Source organism: Atractosteus spatula, chromosome 16 (genome assembly GCF_055471065.1).
Source record: "Atractosteus spatula isolate fAtrSpa1 chromosome 16, fAtrSpa1.hap1, whole genome shotgun sequence".
Taxonomy (NCBI): domain Eukaryota; kingdom Metazoa; phylum Chordata; class Actinopteri; order Semionotiformes; family Lepisosteidae; genus Atractosteus; species Atractosteus spatula.
Window position 1 is genome coordinate 6,680,573 of NC_142721.1, and position 14,732 is coordinate 6,695,304.

General features: G+C 36.6%; 1 protein-coding gene across 1 annotated transcript; it reads right to left on the minus strand.

The window, feature by feature from the left end:
- Positions 1-2,417: 2,417 nt before the first annotated feature.
- c16h11orf58 (chromosome 16 C11orf58 homolog) lies at positions 2,418-7,582 on the minus strand. The gene is made up of 5 exons (XM_088934647.1): positions 7,408-7,582; positions 6,432-6,515; positions 5,068-5,128; positions 4,038-4,147; positions 2,418-3,302 (listed from the first exon to the last, which is right to left on the minus strand). Exons 1-5 carry the CDS (start codon positions 7,462-7,464, stop codon positions 3,093-3,095), a joined length of 522 nt encoding a protein of 173 aa, XP_088790773.1. The 5' UTR covers positions 7,465-7,582; the 3' UTR covers positions 2,418-3,092.
- Between the last annotated feature and the right edge of the window lie 7,150 nt (positions 7,583-14,732).

A 14,732-nucleotide genomic window follows, 5' to 3' on the forward strand; every position in this document is an offset into this window, starting at 1 on the left:
AAAGGTATGTGTACAACAGGACTTAAATACAGAAAATGGTCAAAAGGAACCAGATGGGAACTGGAAAATACGCACCTATGGTTACCCAACAAACTGAAAAAGGCATTTCTTCTCATTATTTAGATTTATTAAAATGTTTAAAAATGTACTGTTAAAACAGAAAAGATAAGACTGAGAGTCTTAAGCAGATGTAAAAAAAAATCTGAAGTCCATTTTTGTGTTAATCTGCAATAAATCATTTAATGTTTAGCACCACTTTGAAAGGAAACTGCTTTGTGAAAGGATTTCTTGGCACACATTCCAAAACCGAATTGTCTTCACGAGTCAAATCAGAAATTCTGATTTTATTAAATGAAAACAGAACTCCGTAACAACAATACAAAAAAAGTTCTAATTGTGAAGTTATGGTAAACTTGTCTTAATCAGAATATACAATTTCAGTTTGACTAACTAGTCAAATCAAGTTGACAAACTAGAATTTACTTTCAAAAAATGCCTTTTTGGTTCTCCTTTGCAAGGCTGGTGAAGTAACCTTTTCTTCATAGTAACGGAGTACAAAGGAAAAGTACAAAATGTACGTACATCACAGCACCTCAGATTCTGTTTGAACACTCTTATTGATTGCTTTGACCTCTTTACATTTCATTCTATTATTTGAAAAGGGATTCTAACTTTAGCTGAATCCAGCCAACAGAGGTGAACTTTCAATAAAAGAAAAACTTCTTGAGACACTTCTTTAGTTCAAAGCTTTTGCATTTTAAAGAGCATTTTTAATTTGACGCTACTACAGTATTCTCTGCTGTGAATTTGTGCAGGGATCATAATTAATCTTTGTACATGTTGGTCCATTGGCAACATAGAATATGAAATTACAATTTTTTCTTCGCACTAGTTCATAACATCAAATATTTACAAAACGGTATGGCGTGAACAATACAGGTCACCTTTATGTCCAAGCTATTGTATGTTTTTTTGTGTTTCCCAATTATTGTCATCACACAAATAGATTTCTTGTACAGTATTCTTAGTCATTGTCATTAAACTATCCTCATCCGTACGTCCAAACTCATCTCCGCAACAAAGCCCAAGATTAATTATTGAGCTTATGTACCCAATGTGAGAAAAAGTTTCTGCAGGTATCTTGACTATTATTGAGTATAAAATGCTAGGTATGTTTCATTTAAAGCTGTCTTTTGAATGTTATAGGTTAGATAAATATCAATGAGCACTGACCTCAAAGAGCTTGGATGTAGGAGGGTAGACCTCATTATTTAAACCTGCTGCATACAGTATGTCAGGCTCTTTCCCTGTAGCAAGCTCAGGGTTGCTGTCTATTTTAAAAAAAAGACCATCTACTCTCTACTGTTTTTTACTTTGTAAAATGATTTTTATTTCACATATTTTCAGTTTTTAGTGCACTATAAACAAGATCCATGAATATACCTGAAGACAAGTAGTATTGGCCTTGATAGCAAATCTTGTGCTTCCAGCACTGGCCCCTGTAGTTCAAGAATCTGTGTAGTATTTTTAATGTTTTGTGCATGTTAGACAACATGCAATTTCCTTTTTTTGTGGTTTTTAACAACTGTAAATTATATTGCTCTCATCACATAGATGGCATTCTGACATTTTCCAATTATATATTTATTTTTAGCAATTTACATGTTCAAATACTGTATGTCATTTATTTAGAACTATTTTTGAAAATCTTATCGGACTGCGATGGACTGGCATCCTGTCCAGGGTGTACCTTGCATTGCACTCGTTGCTTGTTGGGATAGGCTCTGGCTCCCTGGTGACCTTAACCTGGATGAAATGGTTGTAAAAACAATGGGGGGTAATTGAGTTTCCATTACTGTTTTTAATTCAATATCTCAATATGTTCTGATTTCTCTTAAGAAGTCCTCATTCTAACGACCCAATTTCATTTGAGATCTTTTCTGTGTACTGCAATTTGTTTTTTTTCTATAAGAACATTACTTCTCTGATACAGCCGTCATTGCAGTTTGTTCTGTGCATCTTGCACCATCCTGGAAGGATCAAATACACCAGATGATTTCTTTATATACGGAAATGGACGACTGCTCCTACTAGATCTGTAAGGTAATAAAAAGCATATAGAATAACATACTTTAAATGAAATGCAAAATAATAGTATGGAAGTGGACTGCGTGTGAACTGCAGTTTTAACCTGGTCCTAAACCCATGGACAGTCCTCAGAACCTTCAACTTCAAACATGGCATCTCTATGTTTAGCTTCAAGAAAACCAAGTTGGCTCCCTACCTCTCAGAAGTTCAATGATGATTCTTGTAAGGGTACGTTTTTAGTGAACGCTTTCTTTCCTATGAACCAATGACAAATCCTAATCCTTATAAGCTAATGTTCAATGTTAAGATTAGAAATATTGAACTTATAAAACATTCTTAAAACTTTATTTCCCTAGAGGGCAATGGGACCACATTTCTTAGCTTTTTACATCGGGGAAAGTCAAAGATTGAAACTTAGAAGACAAGCACGATTTGTGAGACCCGTGCACTAATGAGTCTGGAGGGCATACGTCACTGAAAATCACATCCACTATTCTGCTTATTCTGCTGTTATTCCAATACATTGAGGGGGTTTTCTTTATAAATCCACTGAGGATCATCCACAGAGATTTTGGGTATTTCCATTTATTGATGTTTGGCTGGTAGTTCATATACATTTGTTATTCTCCTCTATGGACTTCAAAGAGAATGTAAAAGGAGCTATTATGCTAATTCATCCCTGTTCTGTTACATGTAATGAATGCCATGCACACTAATTCTTTACAAAATGTTCTTCGTATGCATATTCCAGAAAAGAGTTAAAAATATATATATACACATGCTCTCCTCATTCCCCTGTTGATGCAGTAGACTCAATAATTAGGGGACAGAGGGGAGTAATTACCTTGAAGATGCAGGCCAGCAGTATTGAAAATGAAAATGACTTGATTTTTATTTTCAAACTAAGAAATTCCAATAGATGTCTGGGAGATGGTGTGCTGAAAACAACATGTATATAGTATAAAGTAGTATAACGAATTAAAAAGACAGCATTTTGTGACCAGTTACGAAGCCTTCACAAATGTCATTTTATAACCACTCTTCTTCTCTTCCTTTTTGCTGTCTGCACAGTCTTCTGTGTGATCGTCCTGTTTACTGGGCTCCTCTTGTTCTGATGAAGTCTCTTCCTTTGATTCGGGTTTATTTATAGAGCCCTTTGGACTGCCCTGTTTTTCTGACTCTGCCGTGCTCTGGGTCTCTTCAGGCGAATCGGGCTAGCGGGGGTGAAAGAAACAGAGCTCTTAATAACAACGAAGAATCCCTTGCATTCACATAGCTCTTATCATCCCACTTCACATAATGGAGGGGGCCAAATTCAACCGTAGTTCAAACGCCATGTGCGGCAGCTCCACTCCACATCAGGTCAGATGGAGAGGAGAGAAATTACTTCAGCTATATGAAGGGGAAATTTGGGCAAGTCACGCAGGGAGAGCCTAATGTGGGATTTAGTCAGGACCCCAATAAACATCTGTAATCTTACAAAATGGAGCTGGGAGAGGAATATTAGTTCACCAACACCGCTTACATGAGCCACTTCATTTTCCTTCGATGTCTCCCATCCTTGTGTTGACCTGCCCCAGCCGTGCCTAGCTTACGAGACCTGACAAGGTCTGCTCCAGCTGGGGAGTATTGAAAAAGACTGCAACGTTCGCTTATAAATAAAGAATAACAAACATTTTCCAATTAAAATACCACAGGAAACCTCACTAGAAAGATGAGTCCAAGGCTCTTTCTGTTTTCTTAAGAAGTGTAATACACCTCGACAACAACAACAAACGGCAATATATTCCCTCAGCAAAACAATTCATTTTGTTCTATAAGTAAAATGAGTATTCACATAAAGGGAATAGTTATTAATTAAGCTACATTCACATATAGAGAATAATTATGAAACCAAAGCTTAATATTCATATCGGTGTCAGAAGTGAAGATACACAGGCAGTATTTACCTCACTGAAGCCTAGGCCACAATGCCTCTTATTCCTCCCTGAGAGTTTTCCATCCAGGCCTTGTTGATACTGGTGTTCTAGCTCTGAATTCATTCTTTTATCCTCCTCCCCTGTTAATACACAGAAAAGCACACGCACATAAAAACACTTTAACGTGACCGTAGAAACAACCTCCACTTCCCGAGTATTCAACAAACCTAAAACACAGGCAAGCATATGTAGAGATTCAACCACATAATGGCTGACACCTGCATACTGTAATTTTTTTCTATATATTTGGGATTCAAATTGGTTATATTAGACCCAACCAACCTGGGACTGCCACTATTAATCATCTGGACCTTTTGCTTCAAACTCGGGAAGAGGATACTGTTTGATGCCCCACTTCCAGCCACATTTGTCGTTTGGGCTTCAAAGTGCCGCAGTACTCAAACTCAAACAGTACTCACTAATTTTCACACGGCCACTTCTCACATACCAGTTTTCACATGGGTAGTTTCAGATGATCACAACATCCTGTAAGTACCATTCTAGAATTCATACGGGTTTTTTTTTTTACATGTGTATGCAGGACTGATGTTAAATCCTGTAGGACAGTCATCAGTGCTAAACAATTCTTAATCTATTAAAAGGTAACCTTAACGCTAACCAACAGCATCAAGCAAAGTATCTTCTCAAATACCTTGTGTGTATATATATAATACAACTTCACTGCTTTAAGTTTCTGAGATGGGATTTGGTTGCTTTTCCCTTCAATTTTAGGCACACAGCTTTCAAACGCTTGAAGCAGATAAACCCTTGTACAAAAGCTACTTTGATTTTCAAAAAGTATCTTATGCTCTTTCATCATCAATATATATTCTTTAATAAGTGATTTGCATTGAATTATATATGAGGTCTGCGATGAACCATTGCATGTACTGTGAAAGCAACTCTCCACAAACAAAAACAAAAAAAACAGAGGCTGCGCTGTTAAAGATTACTTTAAAATGCTGGAATAGAACACTAAAGTAGGAATTTCATTTGTTACCTGTTCTGAAATGTGAAGTTGATTTGTGGTCTCCGATAACAATGCGTCCTGTGTGCTCCTTCTAGAATACATAATTTTAACAAGTTACCCTTTTGTCTTTTGGCACTTCACAAAATCATATGCTTTTGTTTTGTGATAATACTTAGACGTGGTCGGACAATGCATTATTGGGCTAAAGAGTCTACAAACTGCAGTTATTTCTCCGCACTATGTCCATGGTACAAAAAGTACTCAATCCTGGTCACCACTACTGTAGGAAAAACTGAACAAGATAATAAACCATTACCTTTTTAAAGCCTGACAATCTGTAGAGATCCTGATCTGATCTGAACAATGTCAGCCTTGTACCTGTCTAACTCTAAGAGGGATGAATCGAGATTCGACCACCAATGGGGGGGTTATTTTTATATCCCATTTTCACTGCAAGGACCAATAAAATTATATCCATGTATTTTCTAACTGCTTTATCCAATTCAGGGTTGTGGTGCAGCCGGAGCCTATCCCAGCAAGCAGTAGGTCCAAGGCAGGATACACCCTGGATGGGACGCCAGTCCATCGCAGGGCACACACGGACAGACAGACATGCACACACGCACACCAGGGCCAGTTCTCTCACGGGGAACACAGCCAGGACATCTGAACAAATGCCCCAGCAAATTGAACCTAGGGTCCCAGCACTGCAAGGAAGCAATGCTAACCACTGTGCCAGCCATAAAATTACATCTCTGAGCTTATTTAGAAGTTTTTTCCACAGCCTAAAAAAAAAAAAGCTTACTTTAATTTCTTAAAAAGTCAACAACGTACTGCAATATCACACCGGCCATTAACACTGCTTGCTGGCGCGTGAGACTGCATGCAACTGCAGACAGACATGGATACGCAGTGTTATCTGGAAATATTTCTGGCAGAAAAGGTTTTTTAATTTCAGGAAACCATTATTAATCCACTTTGTTCTCATTCCTCTTCCAAGTTTTATAAGTGGTATACATTTGCAATGCCTACAGTTCCGCGGGCTACTGTATACAAAATTGACGCGTTTGTCCTTAGGCTTATCTACAGTAGACCCAGTTATGCACTGGGCTCAGGGGCCTTGAGAGGCTCTTTTCAGAGAAAATTAACGCTGGATGCATTCTTAAGGCTGTGAAAACTGCCAAGCCACAATTTCTCACTGTGTCTGCTAAAGCTTCAATGAAACATTGATGAGCACATTTATTCCAGCTAGTCATCCATTTACCCTTTCTTGTGTTTGCATCCGCTGCATTTGTTTTATACCGTTTTGTTTACTGGAGTGCCTGTAGTGTAGCTTGAGGTGCCAGGGACTGAAACTGCCGCAACTCTGCTGTAACGGGGAAGCACAAGCTTACCTTTCCTGCTCCCATTAGTCTCAAAAACTTCTGTTTCCGCTCGTCGGTACCTAAATCCACCGAATCCCAGCTGCTGGACCCGTGCTGCAGAGAGAGAGAACGAGTTTCAAGAGGAAGGTCGGCCAACTTTAATTTTGTCCTAGATCCTCTTTCATTACGTGTGAGCATCTTGAGGTTACTACATTAAGCCACGCTGTCTTCAGCAAACGCAATATTAAAGCCGTTGTATTACAAAACAAACATGCACGTACATTTTGCGGCTATCATCCCTCGCAATGCGTTTCCGATAACCTATATTTCTTTTTTTATTAAGTTCTGCTAGACTTTCTAACTGAAATAATCAATTGTCAAGAAACAAAACAACTTAATGCAATAAACGACAATATTGTACTTGCTGCATGAAACCGGAAAATCAAACGAACGTTTTTTTAACAATAAGACTTAATTTATGAAGTTAGTAAAGTTAAGTTATTATGTTATTACATTTTCTCTGATTTAAAAGTATTTTTTTTAAATATCTGATCAAGGTGCAGGAAGCCGAAGAAAAACGCGTGAAATCGCAAACAAACGCACATCCTTTATTGTCTTAGAGCACCAAAATCGAGGGGTTCAGTAGATTTTTGTTCAAAATAACTGCAGATAATTCAAGATAACAGCAAAATAATCAAACATAAATACTGCTCTAATGCAGATCTCGAGTTATAAACGTAGCTCTTCCAGCGAAAGCAAAAGGCATCGTTCATTATTGCTCATTACTGCAGCCAACGATTTTTCAATTTTTCAAAACACCGCAACTACATTCAGGATGATTTGCAAAACCAACAGACTGCTACACACAATTGAAAGCAATGAAGTACTACTACAAGCCAGCTCAGTCGTCGGCAGAGTGTTTTTAAACACTAGTCAGAGAGGCCTTAGACCTGAACATCAACAACCACCTTTATATCGTCTATTAAATCATAAAAAGAAAATGTACTTCGTTCGGAGACGCCGGTCTTTTTGTCCCGTGTTGATGATCCTCACTGGAACTCATTTCGCAATTCTCTTAAAAAAGCTTTCTTTTACAAAGCTATACCTTACTTAAGAGGGACAATCCAACCCTAGGTGCTTTGGGGGAAGTGATTCGTGGGAAATGTAGTCTGCACCGCTCTGAAGAGGCGGGGCAAATCTCGAGAAGAACTACATAAACCAACAGCCCATGCCCTTCAATGCATTTCAGAATTTGCACGTTGTAACTTGGGAAACGTGAGAAATTACACGTTTATAGAGCCGATGTCCCGTTTACAGCGCTCAACACATCTACTATAACATGTGTCAAATGCGTACAAAACGTCAAAAACAAACAAAATAATGTCTAACATCATGCCATTGACCTTTCACTTTTTATTTATGATCTGAGTTGTTACTATTCTCTTTTTTATTTTTAATATCTGCTTATCATATGAAATTTCTTGATACGTTTTATGTCTTTCTCATATTTTGTTGGTTGTCTCATGCTCAGCAACAGATGTAAATAAGCTTGTTAGCTGACTCTGGCGCAGTTTAAGAGCTGTCCCGTTCGATAAACCAAACCTAAATTTAAAGTATCTACAGTGCTAAATAGTAGACTGTTAGTATAATTTTGCCGGTGACCTTTTAAATACGTATGTCTCGCTTCTCTTTTTTTTAAAGAGTTTCGAGAACAGTGTCATCATCTACCCATTATTGAATAATATTCGGACTTTAATCTCCACATATCAACAGTAAAACGTTTTAATTTAATATTTTTATATATTCCGTATGATTCGTTATAAACATAAATTGTACCTTGATATAGTCTTTTTTAAGTAAAAAAAATAAGTGTCTCCAATCTTCTTGCCTTTGTTGTTGAAAAGAATACTGTGTGGACAACAGCAGTGCTGTGGATTCTTCTGCTGATGTCTAATAGCACCATCCTAAAACACAATTTGTATGTTAAGGGACACTGCCCTGTCATTTAAAGTTACACTTAATGGCCAGACATATGCTGACATGCAGACATACTATAGACAGATATGCAGATATTAACTATCAAGATGCTATCATCTCGTTATTGTCAATTTAAAACGGTACAAATGCTGGTTATAATGTCTACTTTGACCAAACCCTTTCCCAGAGCAATTAATGTAATTACATGTTATCCCTCCTATGATTCCACCAAATGGTCTGTTTGTTTTCCCCAACATTCATTCAAAACCTTTAGGCTGGATCTTAGCAAATTTGGTATGATCATGATATGATTGATGCAGTATATATCCAGTATTTTTTGCCCACCATTGTCAACAATATTTTCTTTCCCAAAAATCGTTGTTCAGTTGCTGCTGGAAGTGGTGTTAGTAGGACCAGCGGGGGGCCCCCACCCTGCGGTCTGTGTGTGTCCTAATGCCCTGGTATAGTGGTGGGGACACTATACTGTAGTGGGTGCCGGCTTTCGGATGAAACATTAAACCGAGGTCCTGACTCTCAGTGGTCATTAAAGATCCCAGGGCATTTCTCGATAAGAGTAGGGAGTTATCCCGGTGTCCGGGCCAAATATACCGCCCTCGGTCTTTGAAGAGACCTCCAAATTGTCCCCATGTATGATTGGCTTGCACTGGCCCTGCGATGGAGGTCCAGGGTGTTCCCTGCCTTACACTCATTGCTTGCAGGGTAGGCTCCGGCTTCCTGCGACACCGTGTGGTATAGAGCGGTTTGGTAAATGACGTGACACTGACACTGAGATTAGATTTTCACAGAGGGATGCTAGCTCATTTTTTGGATGCTTACGAACCATTCAAACTTTTTGTTGCTAGTTCCAGAGAAGCAGATTGATCTTGGGCCTTGGGCAGTTGGCTGCTTTTTGTTGCATTTCTGAATGATGTCACTTGGCACTTAATGATGCAATATGAAGATGCCAGGTACAAATGAGACTGTGTATGACTTGTATTCAACTGCCAAACTATTCCCTGTTTCCTGTAGTCACGACATAGTATTTTTTTTCCAAACTCGCAGAGGCCGTACCCTGATGTAGATGATGCAACTCCAATGCAGATCTGCTATTGCTGGATGAACTGAACAAATAGGATTGTGTGAGACAGTGATTTTAAAAAATGACGAACCTTTGCTTCTTAGGAATATTCGAGATGGTGGAAATGGAAGACATCTGCTCAGAATGTGGTGATGTGAGTCTGTGGAATTGAAGACATGTATTCTAGTGTATTGGCATTCATTTTGTCATAGCAAAGCCGTCAACATTGGCAAATTAGTAAAATTCCAATAATCTCATAATTATTACTGGAATCATTTCAAAGATTAATTATTCAATGTTCCTTTCATCATACAGATAACCAAGCATCTGCTTTCATCGCTTTCAAAGAGTAAAAGCAACAGGCAAAATTGTATTCATCTCAACATAGAAGAGAACCTTTGAATGGCTGTCTCAAGCACAGAATCCAGCCTCACTGAGCTTGTGTCACAGTCGCTGAGCCATACTGTACATCAGTCTGACTGCCAGGTAAAGAATGAATGCAGCCAATAAGGTAGTTGAATTTAGTTTTGAAAATGCATTTAGAACATTTAATGTATTTGCTTAATTATTGTATGTAGTGGTACTCTCGATATGTAGTGATCATGGTTTTTTTTGTGTTAATATGATTCTAAATTGGTTCTGGAGTCACAGAAGTATGTGTACCCCAAGTTTAGAGCGGCTGAGTGGGAAGAAAAACAGGAGCACCTAGAGAACCACATGGACGCTGGTAGTTCACAGACTCAATACATTAAACACCCTCATCAGGGTTTGCACTTGGTACTCAAACGTTGTCAGGCCACAGCCTTCACTGCCACATTAATTTGGTTCTGAATTAAAATGGTTTGTGAATTGGGATTTGGGGTGTAATTTTTATAAAAATCATATGGAAGGAAGAATGGATTATGAGAAACATTGGTTCTGAATACCCTTGCTGTTTAGGTCACATATGATTTGGCTGCAGTTAAAAATGTACCTGTTTCAATCCCGTTTCAGAAATCCGTGGACCTAGTTTCCATATATAATTTGAAGTGCTAATGATAGCATGGTTTGAGAATTTGCCATGAGCGTTTCTTTCTCACACAAACTGCTTTCTGGTATGTCCAAAAGTCATTTTCAGCATTGACATCACTCATATCATCCTTGCTTTCCTTCGGAACAGAGCTAGGGGCTAAAAACAAATTTGCTGTCTTTTCCCCTGGGAACATAAATTCCCATCCTTTCACTAGAACTTGGGACTGTCATGTCCCACCAACTCCTTTTTTTGACATTTCAATTGTCAAGAATTGTTATCCTAGGATTAAAACATGCGATGCCACTTATCTAAATCTTTGCAGAGGATAAACAGATGGAGTAAATGTAATGTGCAAACCCATGTAAGAAGTTAACTTGGCTTTCTTTAGTCAAAAAAAACATGCATTGTCTAAAATGAACTTTTACACAAATATAACAGTTTTCCAAAGTAAATAGGCTGAACCTTTAAAGAACATCCAGTACATACCAGGTAAAGGTTTTTAAATAAAAGTCAGAAACTTATAGAATCTTATTAATCATTGAATGACTTTATTTATGATATAATATGGAGCGGTAGACTTTAATTTGTATAATTGTGTACTGTGTTGAAATCTTCTAGGTAACTGTAAATTTGGATTCTTTTAATTACCCAAATGTACTTTGTACATATAAATAATACATACTGTATATATGCTGTATTATGTTTTAGCAAGAAATGTATTATACATACATTTCCCTTGGTTAAAACAATAATCCAACTGGGAGCCAAAATAAAAGTAGGAAATAGAGACTGTAGCTGTGGAGTGTAACCTTGTGAATAAAACTATTATTTTGGTTTATTAGTATTTATGTAAATTAAGTTTAAATTAACTGACAAATGCATTTCCATAATTAACTCCAAATCAAAGTCGAAAGATATTGGAGGTTGCTCTCATTATGTAATTAGGAATAACATGTATTTAAGTTCTCTTATTTAGACTTAATTAATTAGACTCTCCCTGTTAACTTAAAAGGAATTATCAGACCCTGACTAAACTTTGATGAAATTTAGAGTAACAAGTAGGAAATTTAGGTCATCTAATGAGAACACAGTGTCCCACTTTACTAATCCAAGTGGGATTAAGATAATTAACATGTATGCAAATGATGATTCAGTTAATTACATAACAAAATTTTCATTAAAAATTAACAGCAACGGTTGCATCTAGGATGTAGAGCCTTCTGAGCTGGTTTCTGTAGAAATCCAGGAACTTAATTAAGGATGTGTCAAAGTGAGAGAAGAGCACCCCTATCCTCTCCAACCTATCTTAACTTCTGTGTCCACAGGGACTTCTTAGCATTAAACAGGTTTATTTTCTGCTACAGATTAATATTAATTTTAATTTCTTGTCATTCTGATACAATCCTTTGCAGTGATTTTTTTCTTATTTCCTTCAAAAGTGAAGGAGAGGTCTTTAAAGTACTCATTTATTAGAATGGTGAAAAGATTATTGTAAGACCTATGCATCTGGAAATTACAACAATTAAATTATATAAAAAATGCATATAGTGTTATAAATCATATTTCTGTGGCATACATAAAGTTGAGCTAAATCTCACACTGTAATCAACCATTGACATATTAGTGTTGCATATATAGTTTGAGAAATCTCACAAATTTAGTTTAAAATGTAAGATGAAAATTTCTGGTTTTAATCTCATTGTATGGAAAACCATAAATAAAGTGAAATACAATCCAGAATTACAGTTATTCTCAAATGATCTACAAATATTTTTATAGAACAGCTTATTTTTAAAACTGAAAAACGTACTGTATGTTTGTTATAATTATATTTTAGATGTACATATTTCTTTGTAATTTTGGCATATGTATATTTGGCATTACAGTGTAATTCATGTATTTTTGTCTAAAAGCTGTGTGTTTAGAGTCATGTTTATATGATGCAGTAAAATTTATTACGTTCTAAAAAGGAGTGTGTTGTTACGTGCTGTAGCTGCTGTGCACAGACTGAACTAATCATACATGGTGACTGAAAAAACAGTAACAATCTTAAATTGCTCCAAATTTGTTTCCCCACAGGAAAACTCATCCCTCCATTCCTTTCTTACATTTTTTATTAATTCTTGACAGGAGGCATAGTAACCAGGAGCTCACTCCAGAAGCACAGAGCACAAGGCAGGAGTACACCTGTCCATCACAGATCACATATACAGTATACAGAGATGGAGAAAGAAACCCATGTGAACACAGAGAAGACTTGCAAACTTCACTCAGAAGGAACCCAGAATAGCACGCAAGTCCAGGGAGCTGTGAGACAGCAGTACTGCCAGACCACCATATAATCTATATTTTATTGGTATCCTAATAGTAATCCTAACATTTGAAAGTCAGTTGTTTTGTGTAATGCAAGGACATTTTGAGCTTTGAAATGTTATGTTTAATGTTTCATATGTGTAGACTGTTTTGTAAGTTATTGAATGAAAATAATCAACTATCATAATTACCACAGAAAAATCTAGCAAGGTTTTTGAGACATTGTATAAATGACGTGAATGTTTACTTTTAGTGATTGTTACTCTATAACAGCAGAAATCTAGTGTTTCAAAAGCAACATACATCTTAGCCCTTCCATTTTCCAAACACTTCACCCTTCGTGCAATTGTTTTTCTGATTACAGTTACGTTTAAAAGATGAAAAAACAATCTTAATGCTAATCTACTACACACATGTCCCTCCCACATAAGCAATTATCTATAATTAAAATGCTCAAAGATCTTTAAAGCGACACAAAATGTCATAATGAATTGGTTTTCCTGCCTCAAGTAGTTAAATGAACCCCACTTCTGCTTCCTGCCTCATAATAACTTATGGTTTGTGATTTTCCCTTTATACGTCTTGATTGCAAGGTTTTAAAAAAGAAGGAAAAGAATGTCATAACATTTTCCAGTGTATTCTGTAACTGGTCCTGGGCTTCTGTTTCTAGTACTTAATAATAGTTGTTATCCCTGTGTAACTCTTAAAGAGACAAGAGTGTCTTAATATGTTATGTAACTTTTCTAACTATACCAGTCTGTAAAGTCTGAAAAGTTTATTTTTGGGGGATTTTCAATTAAAAGTGGCAATGAACAGCAAAATGCAGATTTATCTGATTTATTTCTCTAAATATGGTGTTACTTTCCAATCTATCCATTTTCTTTCTCTATTTGGTAAAGTACCAAAACATGATATTTCCCGGCAAGGCTGTACCACTTATCAAACATTAACTAGATGACAATTACAAGTTGTGTGCTTGTAGGAATATTCCATTTCCTATGTGATCTAACTACAATAAAAAATGATAGACTAAAATTACCAACATGAGGAGACCATTCAGGTCTGTGGTTTCTGGGGCGATTGTTGCTGATTCAGTCAAAGACAGAAATACAGAAATATACTGCTAATTAATTTCTTTTCATGTAATAAGATCCATCTTGGCAAAATAAACATTGTGGTTTGGAAGCAGCAACTAAATCCCATCATGCTCACAGTTAAACATTTTAACCTTTAATGCATCAGGCTGACCTTCCCTGTGAAGACTTTTCTTAAACACAGGATAAGACACTAAAACGGAAATTCTTCATAATATTCATTGTTTTTGTGTCCACAGAAGGGCTGCTTTAGACAGTATACCACACATCAGAAATTCACAAGCTGGACACAAATGTATATTTAAGCATCCTCTCCTGAAATGGATGAGTTTGGATAGGTTTCCTTCTAATCATAACAAATCATGTGGAAGTTTCCATATTATTTTGACAGACTACTGTTCCCCTAATTAAGCATGTGGAATAAAACAAGAACACATGTTAATTTAATGTAACAAAAAGTTGATTTTCATGCACTTACTTTTAAAATATTAATAGAGTAGACTTGCATTTTAAGATGCATCAAAGCAACTCATAATATGCAAATGTAATGTATTCTGCCTTCTCCCTTCAAGGCTAGAGTGATGTGTTCTCTCAGCCAGGCATGGTATTGGTTAAAGATGTTTTGATTTGCAAACGCAGCCATTTTAATTTAATTTTAATCACCTAAAAAAAACCCTAAGTAAGCATAGTGATATGAAAGACAAACAAGCTGAAACATTTGAAGAGGGGAAAATGATATGTCATTAAATCACCATTACTGACTTAACTTCCAGGCTTCTGAATCTTCTTTCATTTTCACATTTACAGCAAAATAAAAGTACACTAGCTATGAATACAGTCCCAAACTGCAAGTTCAT